General features: G+C 46.9%; 1 protein-coding gene across 1 annotated transcript in view; it reads right to left on the bottom strand.

The window, feature by feature from the left end:
- Positions 1-20,064, bottom strand: part of LOC108937989 (protein crumbs homolog 2-like) — a 33,830-nt gene extending 13,766 nt beyond the window's left edge. The window contains exons 1-5 of the mRNA XM_018758254.2: positions 19,924-20,064; positions 16,887-17,227; positions 5,670-6,125; positions 930-1,125; positions 345-484 (exon numbers count right to left, since the gene is read on the bottom strand). Of these exons, the coding sequence (XP_018613770.2) occupies positions 345-484; positions 930-1,125; positions 5,670-6,125; positions 16,887-16,998 (904 nt within the window). The 5' untranslated portion in view covers positions 16,999-17,227; positions 19,924-20,064. The remainder of the gene's footprint in view (positions 1-344; positions 485-929; positions 1,126-5,669; positions 6,126-16,886; positions 17,228-19,923) is intronic.
- Positions 20,065-20,315: the final 251 nt, after the last annotated feature.

Below are 20,315 nucleotides of genomic sequence, written 5' to 3'. Positions count from 1 at the left end.
GGCCTAATAAGCGGCTCAACGGTATGTGAAGCACGTATATCATATTGTGGCTACATGTTCTTCCCTCCCTCTGCCACTAGAAGGCAGCACTAACACTCCGAGTTCTGACCTTCATTGCCCAGCTCAGAGTTCCAGTTTTAATTCATGCAATGTCTATAAAAACACATTATCCTAAAAATGCGATCCTCAGCAGGAACGAAATAAACTTCCAAGCTCCACTTTTTTATTTCACGCAGGCGTGGGAAAGGTCGGTACCCATGCTGTCCACGAGACGATCCCTCGCCATCAGAACTGCAACGAAAAATGACAAAAAACTGTGCAATGCGAGGAAGGGTCGGGAGTACCGTTCCAGCAAATGCAGGTGTAGCGGTTGATCTCCTCCTGACAGGTGGCGTTATTCTGGCAGGGGTTCGAATTGCACTCCAGGATTTCCTCCCCGCAGGTCAGGCCGGTGAATCCAGTGTCCCTGCAGTTGCAGTCGTAGCTGCACAACATCCAGGATGTGTTAGTCCTCCCTCATTATCCTTGTTAACACTACATGTATTTTCTTCTTCAGTTGGTTTTTTCACTCGACCTTGTTTTCCCTCTGGGAGGGAAACATATTTCCTGGTAATTCGTGAATAAGTATTAGTATAATTTAAATGTAAGTATTAACACAGTAAATCGAGCTAAGCATCACTAAATGCTATTATCTGGTGACATTTAGCAGTTGATTACAAACAAAGAAATCCTTAAGCACTTCCAGCACAACTGAAATCCCGGTTGCATATTACAGTAAAGACGGATTTTATGTTGGATTTGACCTTTGACCTGCGTTGGCTTAGCACACGCCCTCCGTGACGCCTTCAGCCTTTGCTAAGGGCCACCAGCCGCTCAGGCTCCTATGGTGAACTCATTCTCCTGTTCGACGTCAGCCCTGGAGCTCCCACCTGTCCACCAAGTCGTTGCAGGTGCCCCCGTTGAGGCAGGGCTGGCTGGCGCACTCGTCAATGTTCACCTCGCAGCCGAGACCCTCGAACCCCGGGAGGCAGTCGCAGGTGTGCCGGCCCACCAGGTCGTGGCAGGTGGCCCCGTTCTGGCAGGGCTGGGATTCGCACTCATCTATTTCCACCTCGCAGTTTTCCCCTTAAACAAGCGTAAAAACATCTTTCAGTCCTGATGGGTTCCAACTGAAATTTACCTCTTTTACTGACATTTTACTCCAAAGAGACTTACAATTATGAATCCAGCAGGAAAATTTCACTAGAGTAAATTTACTTTTATTCATTTAGCTGATGCTTTATTCCAAAAGCAACTGATAATGTTAAGCTACTTACAATTATAATTATTTACACATACACAGAAGTGGCTAAATTGTAATGGAGTAACTGAAGATAACGTCCCTGCGCCAGGGTACTACAGGGAAGGGTGGGATTGGAACCTATAACCTCTCGAGTCAAATGCAGCAGCCCTAACCACTACCCTTTCATCTGCTGCCAGTGACCTTTATAATAAATAAGGGTAAGTCCTTAAATCAAACAGGTACTGGCACAAGAGGTGGGATGTGACACTAATGCTATGACACTAATGCGTTATACTGGTCACAGTCGTATATATCTATGTGACACAGTGAAATGCAGAGAAGCAGAATAAAGGGGTGTCAGACCAAAGAAACCGAGGAGCTGTAACAAAACTGCTGAGCCCAAAAGACCAAAGGAGACTCATGTTCCACATTTTGGGGAATGTCGCACATCGATTTGGGGCCCTTGTGTCCCGCAGACCCCTTCAGGACCCCGACCCCCCCGGGACCACTGGAGCGCTGTGATTTATTAAGCTGAAAAGTGGAGCAAGAGCAGATCCGCATATCAGTCGGTCTTTCCTTCAAGGGAACGTTTCTGAACCGCATGTTTGGAATCTGTGATGAAGGGCGGTGAGGACTGTCAGCGTGTGTGTTCCTCGCAGAGATGACTCAACGTGGGCCTCATCGCTCATCACGCACTATATAAAGGTCTCCTTCAGCAGCAGAGGGCTGAATCCCAGATAACACTGCGCTTGAGTCATCAGAAAAGGGGTCATTCAAGTTTTTACACTGAAACCTCCCCTGGGAGTGAACTTCATGTTTATACCTCCCTTCCTTCCCCAAACTGACCAGTGAACCCATTGCAACACCTCGCCTGTATCCCCCAAAACAAAACTACTAACAGTATTAATGCTTCTTCATCTAACAAAAAAACCACATCACACATCATCTGAAACCGCTTGTCCCAGACGGAGTTGCGGGGAGCCGGAGCCTAACCCGGCAACACAGGGCGTAAGGCCGAGGGGAAGGGGACACACCCGGGACGGGACTCCAGTCCGTCACAAGGCACCCCAAGCGGGACTCGAACCCCAGACCCACCGGAGAGCAGGACTCGGTCAAACCCACTGTGCCATCACGCCCCCCAACACAAAAAAACTATTCTTAATTTAAAAAAAAAAATTAAAACGCTATATAAATATATACACATACATATATGTACCAAACCAAAGAATATGCCCTGTGTATGTGTGTGAGTTTGGATGTTCTCCCTGTGTCTGCGTGGGTTTCCTCCGGGTGCTCTGGTTTCCTCTCACAGTCTAAAGACATGCTGTTTGGGTTCCCCATAGTGTGTAAGTGACAGAGGGAGTGTGTTCCACTAATGTGGATGAGTGACCCAGTGTCAGTAGTGTATCTAGCAGTGTAAGTCACCTTGGTGAATAAGGTGTGTGGGCTGATAACACCACATAGAGTTCATTGGAAGTTGCTTTGGAGAAGGGTGTCTGCTAAATAAGTAAATATAATGTAATATATTCTTTAGTTTCTCCAAATGGGCGGTGTGGTGATTAAAGGTATGTTGCTCCTGCTGTAATGCCATTGATCAAGGTACTTACTCTGAACTGCCACAGTAAAAATTACCCTGCTGTAGAAATGAGTAAATCATCTTAAGTAACTTAGTAAACCAATCCCCCTCGACTTGGGAAAAGGTCAATGCAGTAAATGTGACATCATGCATCTCAGAACCACATGTTGTCTCTTGTCTCTGGACCCCACACAGATGTGCACAGCTGGGCAGTGATATTAACCTTTATAAGCAGTAGTGCAGTCACTGTGATCATTGAAAGGGGGGGTAAACATTTTTTTTTACACCTCCTCCCACTGGCCGCCAATAGCCCAATGAAAACAATGACTTTAAACTACTTATCACTGGTTTAAATACAATGGATGGTGTTGCATTATGGGAAGAAGGACTGCAGCAGTAACCTCGGCTGGGGGGGTAAAGAGTCACCTGCAAACAGAGGCGTAGCAAGAAATTCCGGGACCTTTAACAGAATAGTTTGAACCCCCAATATTAAATAAATCTGCGTGGTCGATGAATAAAAGCATATAAGGGTCCCCGATGAATGAAATCGATGGGAGATACAGTGATGACTGACAGTGTGTGACCCCTGTAGGGATGACCATTATTACTGAATGAAATATTAAAATAAACTCATAAAATGAATGAAAAATCATGGTTTACACACCTGACTCAACCTGCTTGGTTTCAGCTCGGGGTTCACTTTTTTTGCACCTGATGAACGCTACATGAATAAATGATTTTCACAATTTTCTCAACTTGATTTGACATTTTGGACAAAATTTGAAAAGAAAAGAAAAGAAAATCACTGACATGTAAATAGTAATTTGCTTGGGGGCCCCATGTGAAATACACTTACAATAAGTACACTGACCTTACACTTATGTGAGGCTTTTATCCAAAAAGACTTACAATTTACTCACTCAGGTAATTTCGGGATAAGTACCTTGTTCAAGTGCACAAGCAACACAGGTGAGAATAGAACCTACAACCTTTGGGCTGAAAGGAAGCAGCTTGAATCACTTCACGACCAGCTGGCCCAGTACAGCACTGAACAGGTGGCCACACACTCTTTGGGGTTTGTTATAGATTCATCCAGCTGACAGCTTTCCCCCAGTAAAAACAAGTTTGTATAGTAAAATAAAAACACTAAAGCTTCCAGACAGCAGGGTAATTTTTACCAGGCCAAGTATACTGCTTAATGAGGAACACCATGGAGGAGAAAGGACTTGAACCTATAACAGTCAGTCTGAAAACAACAGCTTTAACCACAACACTACCTACATGTATCAAGCAAAGAATGAAACTACAGTGACATTATTACAAGTTATGATTTATTTACAGTCCCCACATGTTTATTCCAATTACTCAACTGTTTCACACTGATTCCTTTCACACACATTAAATCACAGTAGCTGCACACACACATTGCAGCTGTAATCACTGTAATTGTACTCACTAACTACTGCACGACTTTTGAGAGTATAGATGTGGGATATGCGGTAAAAATAACCCACAGCTGTATGGGAAATCATTGTAAGTCGCTTTGGAGAAGTGTCAGGTTGATTAATAAATGTAAAAGCGCACGTAATGTAGGCGACTTGATGAGCCGAGTCGATGGATGAAACTTCTGATTAGCGAAAACAGCAGACAGATAATCCTGATCGGAAATTAATAAATAGGAGCATACGGGACCCACAAAGAGCTTAATATTGTTTGCTTGGCAATGAAGACGTGCTACAAGGCTGTACTATGGTATGTCTGACCGAGGCGCCTATGGAGTGTAAAACACCTTGCACTGAAGTGCCCTTAATCCCCTGAGTAGAATCTCTCAGGGCTCAGTGGTCATTACTGGGCTCTCGAGATACACTGATCCAGGAATGTTTCCCTGGCGAATTCCTCCGCTCTACAGATAAGAACCGAAGCGCTTGAGATACCGCAGACATCGTAAGTGACAGGAAAAAACACTGGAGCTCAAGTGTTACGTTCCTCATCGTTCCATTTTTTATCACCTGGAGGTTTTACTGTGTTAAGACAACGGGAATTGGTCTAGTGCCAGTAAGGGTGCTGCTTGGTGGTCCAACTCACCAGTAGTCCATAATCAAAAGTTCTCAGTTTTGGCCCCGATGTTGCAGAATGAGCTCCCTCTGTTCCTCGGAGCTGCTGAATCCCTTTCAAGAAGGGTCTCTAACCCATCTCTTTTAGACCCGTTTCTCTCCTGATCTCCCAACAGCTACATACATGAGTCGAACATCATCTGCTATGATTATCTATGTATCTGATGTTTGAACCTCTATAGGCAGCTTCTTGAGGGATGTGAACCAGCAACATGGTGGCATCAGACACACAAAAATCCTTTGTCTGTGTTTAAGGTTCCTCATCTGTTGTTGATGCACTTATGCTTACTTTGAAATATACATCTTTTTGGTAAAATGTGTCAATGTAAATTAAATGGAAAAATTTTTGGATGCACATTCATCATTGGGGTGATGGATGGATGGATGGATGGATGGATGGACAGATGGATGGATGGATGGATCATCGATCAATCAATTGAACAATCAATGACTAAATAAATGGATGGGTGGATGAATTGATCAATTGATCAATCAATTGATGGCTTGATGGATGAATTAATGGATCAATCAATAGACTGATCAATGAATTAATAGACTGATGAATCAATGAATAAATAGATGGATGGATGGATGGATGGATGGATGGATGGATCAATCAATCAATTAATCAATGGATCAATAAATGAATGGATGTGACTTGGTTATGACAGTTCAGGGGGGAGCGGCAGCCACTCACCGGTATATCCCAGCATGCATTCGCACACATAGCGGTCCTTCCCGTTGACGCAGGTGCCGTTGTTCTCACAGGGCCGCGACGCACACTCGTCAATATCGATTTCGCAGTTGTAGCCCTGGAAGCCCGGCACGCAGAAGCAGCGGTAGGCGCCCGCGTCATCCACACAGATGGCACCGTTGCGACACGGCTGTGACACACACTCGTCCAGGTCCTCCTCGCACCGGGGCCCCTGGAAGCCCGGGAGGCACGCACAGGAGTAGCCGCCTCCGTTGGCGTAGCAGGTGCCGTTATTGAGGCAGGGCTCGTCCACGCAGTAGGGGTTCGGGGTCCCGCAGTCCCTCCCCTGGTAACCAGAGGGACAGTGGCAGACATAGTCCAACCCCTGGCTCTCGCACGTTCCTCCGTTCCGGCACGGGGAAGAATGGCACTTTCCCTGCATCTCCGCGAAAGCAGTTCCTAAAGACAAACATAGGCAGGAATGAGTGGAAAAGAAGACTCGTCACCTGAAGGTTGCCGGTTCAAGGTACATGTTACATTTACTTATTTAGCTGACACTTTTCCCCAAAGCAACTTAGAATTATTTACCCATTTATGCAGGTGGGTAATTTTACTACAGTAACTGAGGGTAAGCCCCTCACTTAAGGGTACCACAGGTGGGATTTGAACCTGCAACCTTTGGGTTGAAAACTAGCAACTCTAATCAATATGCAACCAGGTGCCCCTATAGCACACACTTTGAGAAACAGCATGGCCACAACTTGAGCTGCAAAGCACATCTTGAAGACCAACAGCAATAATCAGATTCAAAATTTTACACACGCACGCACGCACACACACACAATCTGAACCTCTTGTCCCATATGGGGTCACGGCAAGCCAGAGCTGAACCCAGCAACACAGGGCACAAGGCTGGAGGGGGAGGGGACACACCCAGGACAGAACACCAGTCCATTGCAAGGCACCTTAAGCGGGACTCAAACCTGAGACCTGCCAGAGAGCAGGCCCTGGCCAAACCTGCTGCACCACCACATCCCCTTAATTACATACTTTTCGCCATCAATTTTCTGTATTCATGTAATTATAATAATGCCATATTCCTTTTAGAATCAGAATCAGAACGAGCTTCATTGCCAAGTATGTTCACACATACAAGGAATTTGTCTTGATGACAGAAACTTCCAGAGCGCACAGACAGAATGACAGTGACAAGACACAGATGAGAAGATAGAATATGTGAATAAAGGATAAAAAAAAATATAAAAACATAAGGTACACAATATACAAAAAATAGTCACTAGACATTATATGTATGTACAGGTATGTTCTATATGTGCTAAAAGCATTCTCACACTGCTTGAAAATTACCAACAAAATCGAGATCATGTTCGGGCTGCACGTTCGGGCATGGGCTCGAATCAGGTTCCGTCTGTGTGAGGTTTGTACGCAAGGGTTTTCTCTGGGTGCTCTGGTTTCCTCCCACAGTCTAAAAATGTGTGTTTCGGGTCACTCTAAATTGGCTCAAAATAAACTCAGAGCGTTCATCAGTGAACGAGCCTGCGTGTGTGCGTGAGCGAATGAGTGTGAGTGTCACTGCCTTGCACCCTGTGTTTCCAGGCTAGACTCTGAGCCACTGTGACCACCGGACAAGCAGTTGCTACAATGGATGGGTGGATGAATGATCACATGAATTCTATATATTTAATTTACACAACACAAAAAAGGGGGGCGTTGGCATCACGGGTTTGGCTGGGGCCTGCTCTGTGGTGGGTCCGGGTTCGAGTCCTGACTGGGGCGTCTTGTGGCAGACTGGCCTCCCATCCAGGGTGTGTCCCCTTCAGCCTTGCACTCTGTGTTGCTGGGTTAGGCTCCAGCTTGCTGCAACTGCTCTTGGGACAAGCAGTTGTAGACTGTGTGTGTGTGTGTATAATATGAAACATCTAGTTTCTGAGATTAAATCAATAAAGAATAGGAAACTACCGCAGTATCTGTGGACTTTTTACTTACATTTTCCCAAAGGGAGGGAAAAAGAGAGCAGAAACAACCGTGACGCAGGGTGTGTAATTCTGCAGCGACTCTCGGTAATGAGGGGCCATTCGGGGGCAAGCGGTGACGTCCCGCCTGGCAGCTCTTTGTGTCGCTCAGACAATGTGGTCTTTGGACAATGGGGATTACGGTCCATCAGACTGCTTGGACACAAACCCTGGTGTCGCTGAAGACTTAAATACGCATCACCCCTCAGGAGGTGTTTACCATCCCGCGGGGGGTCCATCTCCCCTCCGTGGTGATAAACGTTTATTGGGGGGTTCAGCGGACCCTCCACAGCACCTGATACAGCGAGGTCGTTCCCGCTGCGGACCACTGGGACAGCAGCAATTGGCAGTCGTTTGCTCGCTCAGCCCTGCTTCCCCAGCGGAGTCGCCGCGGTTCGAGAGCACTGAGCATGCTCGGTGGAGGTTCGTGTCACACTGGACTTGCCCGCGACACGGTCGCGAACCCAGCCTGATTCGGTATCCACTTCCCTAGCTAGAAACACAAGCCGCAGCTGTGCATGCACCCGGAGCAGGTGAGCACCGCCGGCACACGCTGGTGGTTGGGTTCCAACCTTCCTGCCCGTGACCTCCGCTGAAACCCAAAACCACCCGAACAGCTGACAAAGCTCATGGATCGCCAGCATAAATCAGCTTTACAGGACACGGCGGGGTATGGACACCATCACAGGACCTCCTGCGGGCAAGTGGAGGACACAGGTTTCTGGAAGCACTTCATTGCACCTCATACCAATAACCTCAAGTAGGGTGTTACCTCCAACCCCCTCACATTCAACCGGAGATGAGTCAGCCGACCATATCGTTCCTTCCTTTTTTATCTGCGCCGCTTGTGTATGGAAACGCACTCTGGAAAGGGGAGGAAAATTGGTCCATTGTGACGCAGCCCTCAGCCCTTCAGCCCTTGACCGCGTCCACCCAAGCAGAGACAAATAGGATTCGTGGGACGGAGGGGGGTCCTTCCACCGCTTGACCGTGGTTGTACTTTGTTTTCAGCTGACGCTCTAATCGCAGGCAGTGATTTCACTGTGAGGGAGTATTATTATAACTCAGCATTTTGCCAGTTTGACACGTGTGTGACTACTGAGACAAACGGTCCTTGAAGATGGTAACGATCCGCTCCAGCGGTCAGTGTCGGTTCTGCCCCAGCTCTGCAGTTTAATTGAGGTCATCATTTGGGCAGCGCTTCACCTCATCTGACCTTCTAGGAGTAAATCGAGCAGCAATTTCGAAGTAACCCGAGGACCTTCGACGGGGAGGACCACGGTAACCGTGGAATACGGCGGATGTTTCACTCCAGCCCAGTTCACATCGTCTGTCATGAATACCTGTGGCTGGCATCTCGAGCTCTCTTCCCTTCCCAGTGCATTCTGGGAAAAAAAGGTTTTAGAAATCATCAACTACACCATGTTCTAGTCCAAAACTCTTATTATTTTAGGGGATACTTTACTCCAAAGCGACTTACAATGTTAAGGTATCTACAACCTTTTGTGAATTTATAAAGCTTGGAAATTTTACATGAGTAATTTACCTTGTTAATGGGTGGAACAGCAGTAGAGGGACTTGAACCTGCAACCTTCTGCTCCAAAGTGAGCAGCACTATCCAACACACTTCCAGTTGCTGAGGAACTGCTTGGAAACACACACACACACTTTCTGAACCGCTTGTCCCATCCGGAGTTGCGGGGAACCGGAGCCTACCCGGCAACACAGGGCGTAAGGCCGGAGGGGGAGGGGACACACCCAGGACAGGACGCCACTCCGTTGCAAGGCACCCCAAGCGGGACTCGAACTCCAGACCCACCCAAGAGCAAGGCCGTGGTCTAACCCACTGCGCCACCGCACCCCCCTGCTTGGAAACAGTTTATTTATTTTTATTTATCAGAATTTACAAAATAAGTCCCATCATTTATAAAATGTCAGCATTTACTGGCAAGAAAATTTTAAAGCAAGAACCAAGAAAGCCAGCAAAAAATTAATACAATAACAAAACATAATACTCTGATATACATATCTCTATAATTTTATACACATATATATATATAAACACTGTATGTAAACAAATGGCCCTGCAGCATAAACATATATATACACAGCAAGGCCATTTTTACCATGTCATTTTAAGGTAAGTACCTTGATCAAGCATGCTGCTTGCCCACAGATCTAACCACTGTGCCACCTGCTGGCCAACTTGTACCAATTATCCAAAGTCATTAACAAAGAGCAGCACCAGGTGTTCTGGAACATTCTTTGAGGTCTGGGACGTGACTGACGTGTTGATCGTTTCCCGGCAGCCGAGCGACTCTTGTGAGGAAGGGGGTTTTTGGCCCTCTGTTGTGTGCTGCTGTTCCAGCCAATCGGGTGGCAGCATGTGGAGTGGCCGCATTCCACCGTCCTGCAGTCTGATCACGGTATTGTTCCAAAATTTCCTACTCAGGCAGAACATATTAATGACCCATGAGGGACTGGGGAGAGGGGAGCAAGGAACGGGGGGCCCAATAATTCTGTGACACGGGGGTGAGGCGTCCCATGGACCACGGTCACATTAACCCTGCTGCTTTTGCTCGCTGCTCATGGCTCCAGCAGTTCGAGCTTCTGACTTACGGCACCTCTGACCTCAACTGCTATCACCTGACCGGGCTTAGCGCAGCCAATGGAGGCCGTGTTCCTGGCAACCTTAGCCTATGTGGTGTATTTACCTCCTTAGCGGTACTGTGAGCTCTGCCCCTACTGGAGGTGGCGCACACATGGTCCTTCTGTTCTCAGTTCTGGTCCCGATTTGGTGAGATGAGTTCCCTCAGCCCCTCAGAGCTGCTGAATCCTTTCAACATTCAACAAGTATCTCAAAAGGAATCTCTTCCAGACCTGTTTCTCACCAGATCTCCGAAGAGCTACGTAAATTGTGGAGTTGGTCACCACTGCCTTTGTATTTCTTATCCGTTCTGTACAGCGACTGGTGTCAACAATGGTGCTACTGGGCAAACTGAGAGTCACATGTCTGTGTCTAAAGCGCTTTGTCTGTTGGTGAAAAGCACTTTTGGTTATTATGAGTGGTGCATCGCTTTGGAGAAACGGATTAATAGTACACAGGAACAGTGGTCCTGTAAGGGTGACCCAATGCAGGCCCAACTGACCCGCCGCATCCTGAGTCGGTACCACATGCCCTCGCCTAGGGACCCCCTCGCAGACGGTGATCTCTCTCGGGAAACATGAGCAGGTCTCCATCGTCAGTCCTCGGTGGTTTGTTCAGCTGCTCCAGTGGTGGAGTTTTACACCGCTCGTTACGGTAAATCAGCCTTTGAGGAGCGAGAGCTGGGCACCGGGTGCGACTCCCTCAATTTTCACAGCAAAGCTTGCGTGCCGCCACACGGCCCTTTCGAGTCACGTGAAGGAAGTCCGGTCTGATTTTCAACTGCCCGGTCAATTATGTGATTTTTTTCCTTTTTTCCGTGGTCATCCACCCAAGAGGTCACGGGGCCAAGACAGCGGGCTAATGTGGAACGGGGGGTGGGGTTGGACAAAATCCGCCCTCTGCTCTGCTCTGTTCTCCTGCTCCGATGCTCCTTTCTGTGTCTGACAGGCAACACTGGCACCCTCCCCCATCGCGGCACATTCGCCCCCGCCACCTCCTGAGGGAGGAGCGCAGGCAGGAGAGTTGGTTCCATTCCCGGAGCACGTGGCCCTGGCAACAGCTCGACCCCGTGCCAGGCGGCCCTTGGTTTCCATGGCAGCCCGATAAGGTATGCGTGGGGATTAGCAAAAACCCCTGACTAACTCTTTCACTAACCCCTGACCTCTGACCCGTGACTCCTCTGCCTGTCAGCGGGAGGCAGGGGGCGACGACAGCGGTGCGTGGAATCACTTCCCAGGATCCTGGAAACTACCTAAAAGTCTACCAGAGCTCACAATTCGGGCTTTGAACAATTCATCATGAGTGCGCATGTAATACCTACAAACATGTGGGAACACACAAGGGCTCCAAAATCAAAAGCCCAAAGCTTCTTGGTTTTGGCTCTAATGTGGTTGAATGAGAACCCTCTGTCCCTCAGAGCTACTGAATCCCTCTCAACATTCAGAGTCTCAGAATGCCTCTTTTTTGGACCCACTTCTCTCCTGATTGCCATCCATTCCATATACAGCTATGTTTAATGTAATAATAATAATAATAATAATAATAATAATAATAAAATTAAACCTCTGAAATGTAGATTTCTGTGCACTGTCCAGAATAAAATAAAATACACTGCATTGCAATGGCTGATGAAAATTTATCCAACAGGCTTTTTACTCTCTTTTACAATGGCATTCAAACCCACAAGGTTATTGCCCCTCACAGGTGTCAGTATGGTCAAATCTAGGGTATTACACTCTGTACTGGTAGGGTCAGCAGGTGTCCTGGTGGCTAGAGCTGTTAATGGACACAGGTTCAGCTCCCTTTCAGGATACTGATACTGAACTGATACAGTAGAAACTTCCCAGCTGTATAACTGGGTAAATCAGTGTAAGTAGTGCAATGCTGTGAGTCACCTTGAAGAAAAGTTTTAGATAAATTAATAAATAATTAAATTGTCCTCAAAAAATTCCTCAGTGAAAAACAGAGCTTTTATGTCATGATGAAATGTAGATCATAAAACATTTATTAATAATGCCATGTGGAGCCTCTAACGGTGTAATATTTGTTTTGTAAAGTGAAAGGAGTATGGAGTGATTTTACTACCCTAATATCATAAATATTTACAGTAATTAATTCATCTGACACCTTTCTCCAAAACACACTACAATGTTGAGGTACTTGCAGTTATTTACCCAAACTGGAGTAATTTAGGGTAAGTACTTTGCTCAATGGTACTGCAGATGGTATTTAAACCTACAACCTTCAGGTCGACAGAAAGCAACTCTAACCACTACACTATCAGCTGTCCCACAAACATCCTTAAACATAGAAGAGCTTAGTGATTAGAATGTCTCCTAAAAAAGTTGAAAAGAAAGTACGAAAGGCTGCAAAGGAAGAGCAAGATGAATCGGAACCAAAAAAATATGGCAGTAAAATGTAAATTAGGAATCATACTTTTCCTGGGAACCAATTTTTTTTTTCCAATCGGAAAGAATGGTAATTCGGCTCCCAGACTACAGGAAATTGCCGAAGGTGGTGATTTCATGGACTGAACGAACCGCGTTACGTGTGGGACGGGTTCAGGAAAGAGAAGGACACTTGCGTCCAGATGAAAATGGGACGGACGGCCCAGGTACAGTCGCTGTCTCTCAAACACGTCTTACACCGATTAGCATTTCAATGGCAAAATTAACGGGTGGGCGACGACCCCACAAACAGAAGGCGGTTAAAGCCCGTTCCTGGTGTCTTTGTTTGGCAGCTCTTCACTGTCCAAAAAGGGTGTGATGTCACCTCATTGACCACTGCGTGGACGCAAACAGCTTCCAGGCCAAGCGGCCCTCCCTCACTCCCCCCACAGACAGGCTGTATTGTGTCTCCAAAGAACAGTGGTAGTGTGTGTCATCGCAGCTCTGCCATGCCAGTGTCAGTCCAACACTGTCCCCTCGCTGTCCTTTTCCACTACATCCCAACACTGTCTTCTTGCTGTCTATGGAAGCCCAACTCTGTCCAGTACTCCCTAACACTGTCCTCTCTCCATCCATTTCATTCCAACCCAATCCTCTCACCGTCCAGTCCACCAGAACTGTATTCTCTTTGTCCACTGCGCCCCATCTCTGTCCTTTCACTACTATCTACCCCAAAATTCTGTCAACTTGCTGTCCAGCACATCCCAGTTGCATCCCAACTGAATCTTTTTTTCTGTCCACCGCATCCCAACACTGTCCTCTCGCTGTCCATAAACCCCCAACTCTGTCCACTACATGCCAACCCTAACCCTTTTTCTACTACACTTCAACATTGTCCTCTCTGTCCACTACACCACAATTCTGCTGACTTGCTGTCCCCTACATCTGCACTGCATCTTGTTTCTGTCCATTACATCCCAACACTGTCCTCTCACTGTCTACAAAACCCCAACTCTGTCCACTGCATCGCATTCCTGCCCTTTTTCTACTACATTTCAACATTGTCCTCACTTTCCACTACACCCCGACTTTATTGACTTGCTGTCCACTTCATCTCAACCCTGTCTTTTCTCTGCCAACAACTTCTGTCCCAAATTCTGTCGACCTGCTGTCCACTACATCCCAACCGCATCTTTTTTCTGTCAGCCACATCCCAACAGTGTCCTCTTGCAGTCCACTACACCCTAATCATGTCCTTTCACTGCCCAGTCCACCAGAACTGTCTTCTCTTTGTCCAGTACATCCCATCTCTGTTCTTCCTTAATCCATCACACCCCCACAATGTCCATTACTTTTTTGTCCACCACATCCCAACTTGGTCTTCTTTCGGTAAATCACACCTCAACTCCACCAGCCCTGTCAATCTGTCCACTTTCTGTCCACGGCAACTTTCAAAGGGTTTGTCCTCCGTGTAGGATGAGGTGTGGGGGGAGTGTTCTGAGGCAGTGCTGCAGACCCCCACACCTGTCTTATCTGTCCATAATGGCATGACCCTCAGCAGAACCTGCCAAGGGGACCCCTGTTGCCCCTAAGACATTCCCGATGTCTGATGTCATCAACTCCCTTGTCAGAAAACCCATTACCAGATAAAGGTTATCTCAGAGTGCTCTCGAGCTCCAGGCACAGAAATCAAGAGACAGAATGCTTCAAAAGTATTTTAAAAATTCATAGAAAATAAATAATAATAATAATTATTATTATTATTATAGTATAGAACAACCAGTCAGTGACATTGTGTAGGAACCGTCTTCTGCCCTCTGGACCCTGTTGGTCCTCTTTGGTCTCAGATCAACTCTTTTATCAGGATCATCACAGGTGTCAATCAGAGGCCAGTTATAATATTTCATAGTGTCATGAGTTGACACACATCTGTGTCTGCACCCGACTGTGTGTGTGTGTTTGCATAACAGCCGAGACGACTCTGCTCTCTGCTTTCCAGCCACACTTCAAAGATGCCGCTGGGGTGGGGGTCCAGGGGGGTGTTCAGTGTCGAGCAGTGACTCCAGCTGTAAATCTTGCCTTCCACAGCCTGACGTAAACACCTCGCAGAGTCCCGCATAACTCTCACCGGCACCTTTACTACGGTAAAAACACTCCTGGACCAGCCTGCTCAGAACATCCATCATCACACCACTCTGGAGTCTCAGACACCTTCCTCCATGGAGATCCTTCAGCATCCAATCCAAAAGGAAGGGATCATGTTGGGGGGGGGGGGGGGGCATGTGCATGTTTATTTAAAGGCTGTTTGTTTTTGTTTACAACGCAGCCCCTTCTTCCAGCGTCTCCCCAACCCTGCGTGTCAAACCCCTGGGGAGGACAAGCCGAGGGTGTAAACAAGTGAAAGGCTGATCGGAAGCCCCCACAGGATGTCCTCTGGTGCACAAGTCCCCCACTCCAACGGAACACCTAGTCATGACGCCTGGGAGAGATGACACTGTGGAATGAATGATGTATGATGTTGCTGTTGGCCACGGCGGGAGGCTAGCTGTAGCGCCCCCTGCTGGAGGAACTCGAGAACCAATCCCTGCTGGGGGCTGGAGGTGGTGCTGCGTAACCGCTGGATTTGACAAAAGTGTCAACGCTGGATCTTGGGAGGAACCCACAGCACAAACCAGGACCACAATATATTTAAATATTATGTTTATGTGAGAGGACAGGGGTTCGGTCCCCAGTCAGTCTGTGTGGAGTTTGCATGTTCTCTCGTGTCTGCAGGGATTTCCTCCGGGTGCTCTGGTTTCCTCCCACACTCCAAAGACATGCTGTTTAGGTTCCCCCATAGTGTGTGAGTGACAGAGAGAGTGTGTTCCACTGATGTATGGATGAGTGACCCAGTGTAAGTAGCGTATCTAGCAGTGTAAGTTACCATGGCGAATAAGGTGTGTGGACTGATAACACTACACAGAGTTCGTTGGAGGATGCTTTGGAGAAAGTGTCTGCGAAATAAATAAATGTAAATATGTAGAGGAGAACGATCGTTAATATAGGATCAGAACTTTCATAAACAGTCCGGTGGGGGCTTATCCCCTCACCTCCAATACCTCCTCTTTTTCACTTTTCTTACCACTTCACTGAGATTAAACAAGGAGCTGCAACGTTCTTAAATGAGCTTGTAATGCCAGCTTTTTCACCAATGCTTGATGAACTGTTTCAAACAGCAACGGTCAAACCCTTTGCGGTCAAACCTCTGACCATTTGAATGAGGCGTCAGTTTTCATCTTAGCTGCTTGACTTCTTTAAACCTCTGTTTTGCTTCGGAGTTTGAACACAGCAGAGCACAGGCCCATCGCCATGGTGACAGCCAACAATGCCCCCCCACCCCCAAATGGCAGTTTGCCACCCCTAACGAATCTCCTAACAATCAGGGTGGCGGGGATTTAGAATAGGCCAGTTTTGCATTGGAAGAGGAAGGGGGGGGGGGGCAGGGTCCCGCAGCACCGCCCACCCCTGAGCATCACCGGCGAGTGCAATGGGACCCCGAATATGGACCGCAACCGTCAACGGAAAAACTAACTGGGAAATGCACCACGTTTCCTTTTTCCCCGAGAGCGGCTCCTCGCGATTCTGTAACATTCAGCAGCAAAAAAAGCATCACCGGCAAGTTAAGATGTGAATATTAATGTGAATATGAAACAATAATTAAGAGACCCTTCTAGGTCCATAACTGTTGATGTAAATAATTTATTTAAAGAACTTTTCAGTTAAAATATTTCCTGTCGACAGGTTTCTCACATTGTTTGTTGAGCTCTCAGTCTGAGTTTTGGCGGAACACCCCCCCCCCCACCCCCAGTGCAACCTGTCGCTCCTGCTCGAGACCTCCCCCCCACCCCCAGAAGGGGATCTGTAATTATGATCTGGTTAGGACTAGATTTACTGAGACCTGGTCGCAGACAGACAACCGGGCTGCCAACTGGTGGCACTTGAGCTCAGTCCCATCAGCTAAAATCCTCAATGGGAGCACCTTACCCACACTCACATACACTGAGTTCCACAGGGGGAGGATGCCACCGAGCAGCTCAGCCGGAACGAATCCGTCGAGTGCAACCGTGGGGAAGAGCAACAGAAAGGGGAGGCGAAAGTCAGCGGTTCGACGTACCCCAGCAGATGACCGTCAGGCTCAGCAGGGCTGTCCCACAGAAAGTTGAGCGCACCGTCCAGCGCCCCATGTCCGGCAGGCTCTCTGGACTAGTCCAGCGCGGAGAAAACATCCTCAGTCCATGAAGCGCCCCTCTTGCGTGTCCCGGGTTCGAAGGGCCGCCTTGTGCTGGTCAGCGGCGGGTACTGGAGAGCGTCTCCATGCCTCCTGTGTGACGGGAGAGCTCTTTGGACAGAGATCTCAGTCCAGAGGAGGCTGAGTGGTCCCCCCCCCCCTCCTGGGGGAGGTGGCTGCCACGCTGGGGCTGGAAAAACCGGCCTGGACTCCACGAGAGAGGCCTTCTGAAATGAGGTGATGCGATTCAACAACAGAGAGAAACATTATTGCCCTTCACCGAAAATGAAATTGATAAAAATTAAATTAATGAAATAAAAAAATAATATAAATTTAATTAATGTCAGTTAATAGAATGTATCAATATATGTCAATGTCAATATTGAATTTATAAGCCACTGAAACAAATGGGTGGTTGTGTCACTGCTCCATATTAATTTATATATTAAGAACTTATTATTCTAAGTTATTATTATAACCCAGAAATGAATTAGCAGTTTTTAGCAATTTAACTTTTTTTTTTTTTTTTACCACTTTTTACCCCTCTTCATCAAACACTTGTTCAGTGCAGGGTTGCAGTGGTCTGGAGTCTATCCTGGAAGCATAGGCCGTGGCCCAGGGTACACCCTTAACTGGACATCAGCCCATTGCAGGCCAGCCACACACACACACACACTCACTCACGCAGTCACACACACTGAGCATTTTAGAGTCACCAGTTCACCTAAAACACATGTCTGTGGATTGTGGGAAGAAACCAGAGCACCTGGAGGAAACTTACATGAGCAACTGGAGAACATAAACCGATTCAAACCCACATCCAAACCCACTGACCATTTTTGAATACACACATGTGATTATGTAAACATACGGCAGAGCTGCATTTCCAAAGTGTGTGTCAGGAACTTGAGTGGATCCTGAGACCCCGCTGAGGGAAAAGGCCCATTAGACGGCGGGGGAATCCGTACGCGCTCCGCTCCGAGTTTTCGGTGTTTCCCGCTAGGCTGGGGGCCATCAATGGCTGGACGGGCCCCTTTGTGAGCGTAGGGATTATCCTCAGCCACTACAACACCTCGGCGGGTCGAGGAGTCCCATGGCAGCCGGGCTTAACCACAGCTCTCCCGGATTAGGGCGACAGAGTTTAATTAAAACACTTGGTCCAGGCTGGCACAGGACAAAGATAGACTACCTGTCTGAGCACAGTCAGATGATACACTATATAACACTGACACAGATAGATAGATAGATAGATAGATAGATAGATAGATAGATAGATAGATAGATAAAAGCATTTGTTCATTTAGCTGGCAATTTTCTTTACAACTTATAATTATTCACCCATTTATGTAGGTGGGTAATTTTACTGGAGCAATTGAGGGTAAGTACCTTGCTCAAGGGAAGATGAGACTTGAACCGGTAACCTTTAGGTCCAAATGCTATACCTTTAATTACTACGCTACCAGCTGCCCCTTACAGTATGACATTATATACCCAAAAATGTAAAGAAATAAATATATAAAATTAAATTGAAAAAAATCATAAGAGGATGCTTTGGATATGGATCCTTCATCACTGATACTTCATCACCTTCCAATTATTACTATGATCTGGCCTGCATGCAAATTTAAAGAGAAAAAGAGACTTTTGTAAAGGCGGCGCGCTAACGGTAATTAAAAAAAAATAATTTAATGGCAAACAAAGCACATAATTGTACGGCGGTTTCATATGACAGGAGCAGGTAGTCCAGCGCCACTGGCAGTTGCCTTCAAATCTGAAAGTTTGGCATTAAAATCTCGCCCCTTGTTGAATGCCCTTGAACAAGGTATTTACCCTGAACTGATACAGTAAAAATAACCCTGCTGTATAAATGAGTACATAAATGAAATTTCCATTATCTAACATTTTAAGTTGCTTTGGACAAAAGCATCAGTTGAAGGACAGTTAAAAGTACTAAAAGTAATATTACATCGTACATGTGTTGTGTAACATTTGCCTGGGGACAGTAATAATGATTCTGCTTCATTTAATCGACCCTCCTCTGTTCTCTTCTTAAAGTGAAGCGCTTAGTTTCTCGCCATACAAATTGGCCTTTACACTCATGCAGCACTTGGGATTTAGTATCGCTTAAACAGTGTATTTAGCCTATTATAGGGCGGCTAAACAAATGGACTTATTGAGGGAAATCCAATGAGGAGTGTGTTCAGGGACCAGTCCTGCCCACTGCCCAGGCTTGCTGGGAAGCTGGGAACCATGGTACAAGATAGGTAAACTCCAGCAGAATGACCATTCCCCACTAAAATGTATTATTTGGACATATTCGTCTAGCTTACGCTGCCCTCTGAACAACCGATGAAGAGTTTTAGACACAGACACGTGATTATGGAAGTGCAGCTGGTTCGTCTGATACCGTTATTTTGCTGGCAAATGTTACTGGAGTAAGCATTCAGTTTTACCATCTGTTTGCCCTGCTGGGTCGAGCTTCCTCACTGAGCTCATCCTGTTCTGGCAAAAAGCCCTTTCATGGTATGCTTTTAGTGGCCAGTAGGTGGCGTAGTAGTTGGAGCGGCTGCCTTGGCGTAGTACCCTTGACCAAGGTACTTACTCCAAACTGTTACAGTAAAATGTACGGAAATGTTTGTGTACCTTTAAAAGAAAATTCTAGGAGGGTGATCAGGAATCGTCTATTCTGAGTTTTATGCGCCAACTCAAGTGATGAACATCGGTGCATAAAGGGGAAAGAAGCGAACAAAGTTTACTTAAGAATCACATGTCTGCAACCATGTCTCTCTCTTTCTCCTAATGTAATGCACACATTGTATTTCTCTGAGATTATGCAGCTTCAAAAATGTGTAAATCGCTGTAAAAATACTATCATTGTAAGTCGCTTTGGGAGAAAGCGCTGACTAAATAGATAAAGAACTACCTGTTCCTCGACCGTTCTCCTTAGCATTGTATGTTAATGAACTGGGGTGCTCAGACCTGTCCTGTTCGCTTCCTCCACATCAGCAGGGTTGCCTGGGTCCTGCTGAGTCATGTGCAAACACTCGCTCGGAGGTGTGGTCACCGGCACCCGACAGGAAGTGGCACATGAGGCTGAAGGCGCCGAAAACCCCAATGCTTTAAAGGTTAATTGGTAGTTAATACTAATTAAGCTGAAGGGCGGAAGAGCGGATTTATGACCTACACTGACAATCATAGGGTGACAGCAGCGGTGGGCCCTTTGCAGGCGCCGCAAAACCCTGAAATCCCAATGCAAACGGCAGCAGCGGTCTGTGGAGGGTAGATGGACTAAATCAATTACCGGAACCAATCAAT

This window comes from Scleropages formosus, chromosome 17 (assembly GCF_900964775.1).
Source record: "Scleropages formosus chromosome 17, fSclFor1.1, whole genome shotgun sequence".
Taxonomy (NCBI): domain Eukaryota; kingdom Metazoa; phylum Chordata; class Actinopteri; order Osteoglossiformes; family Osteoglossidae; genus Scleropages; species Scleropages formosus.
The sequence above is the reverse complement of the archived record's forward strand: the minus strand, read 5'-3'. Positions and strand labels throughout refer to the sequence as shown.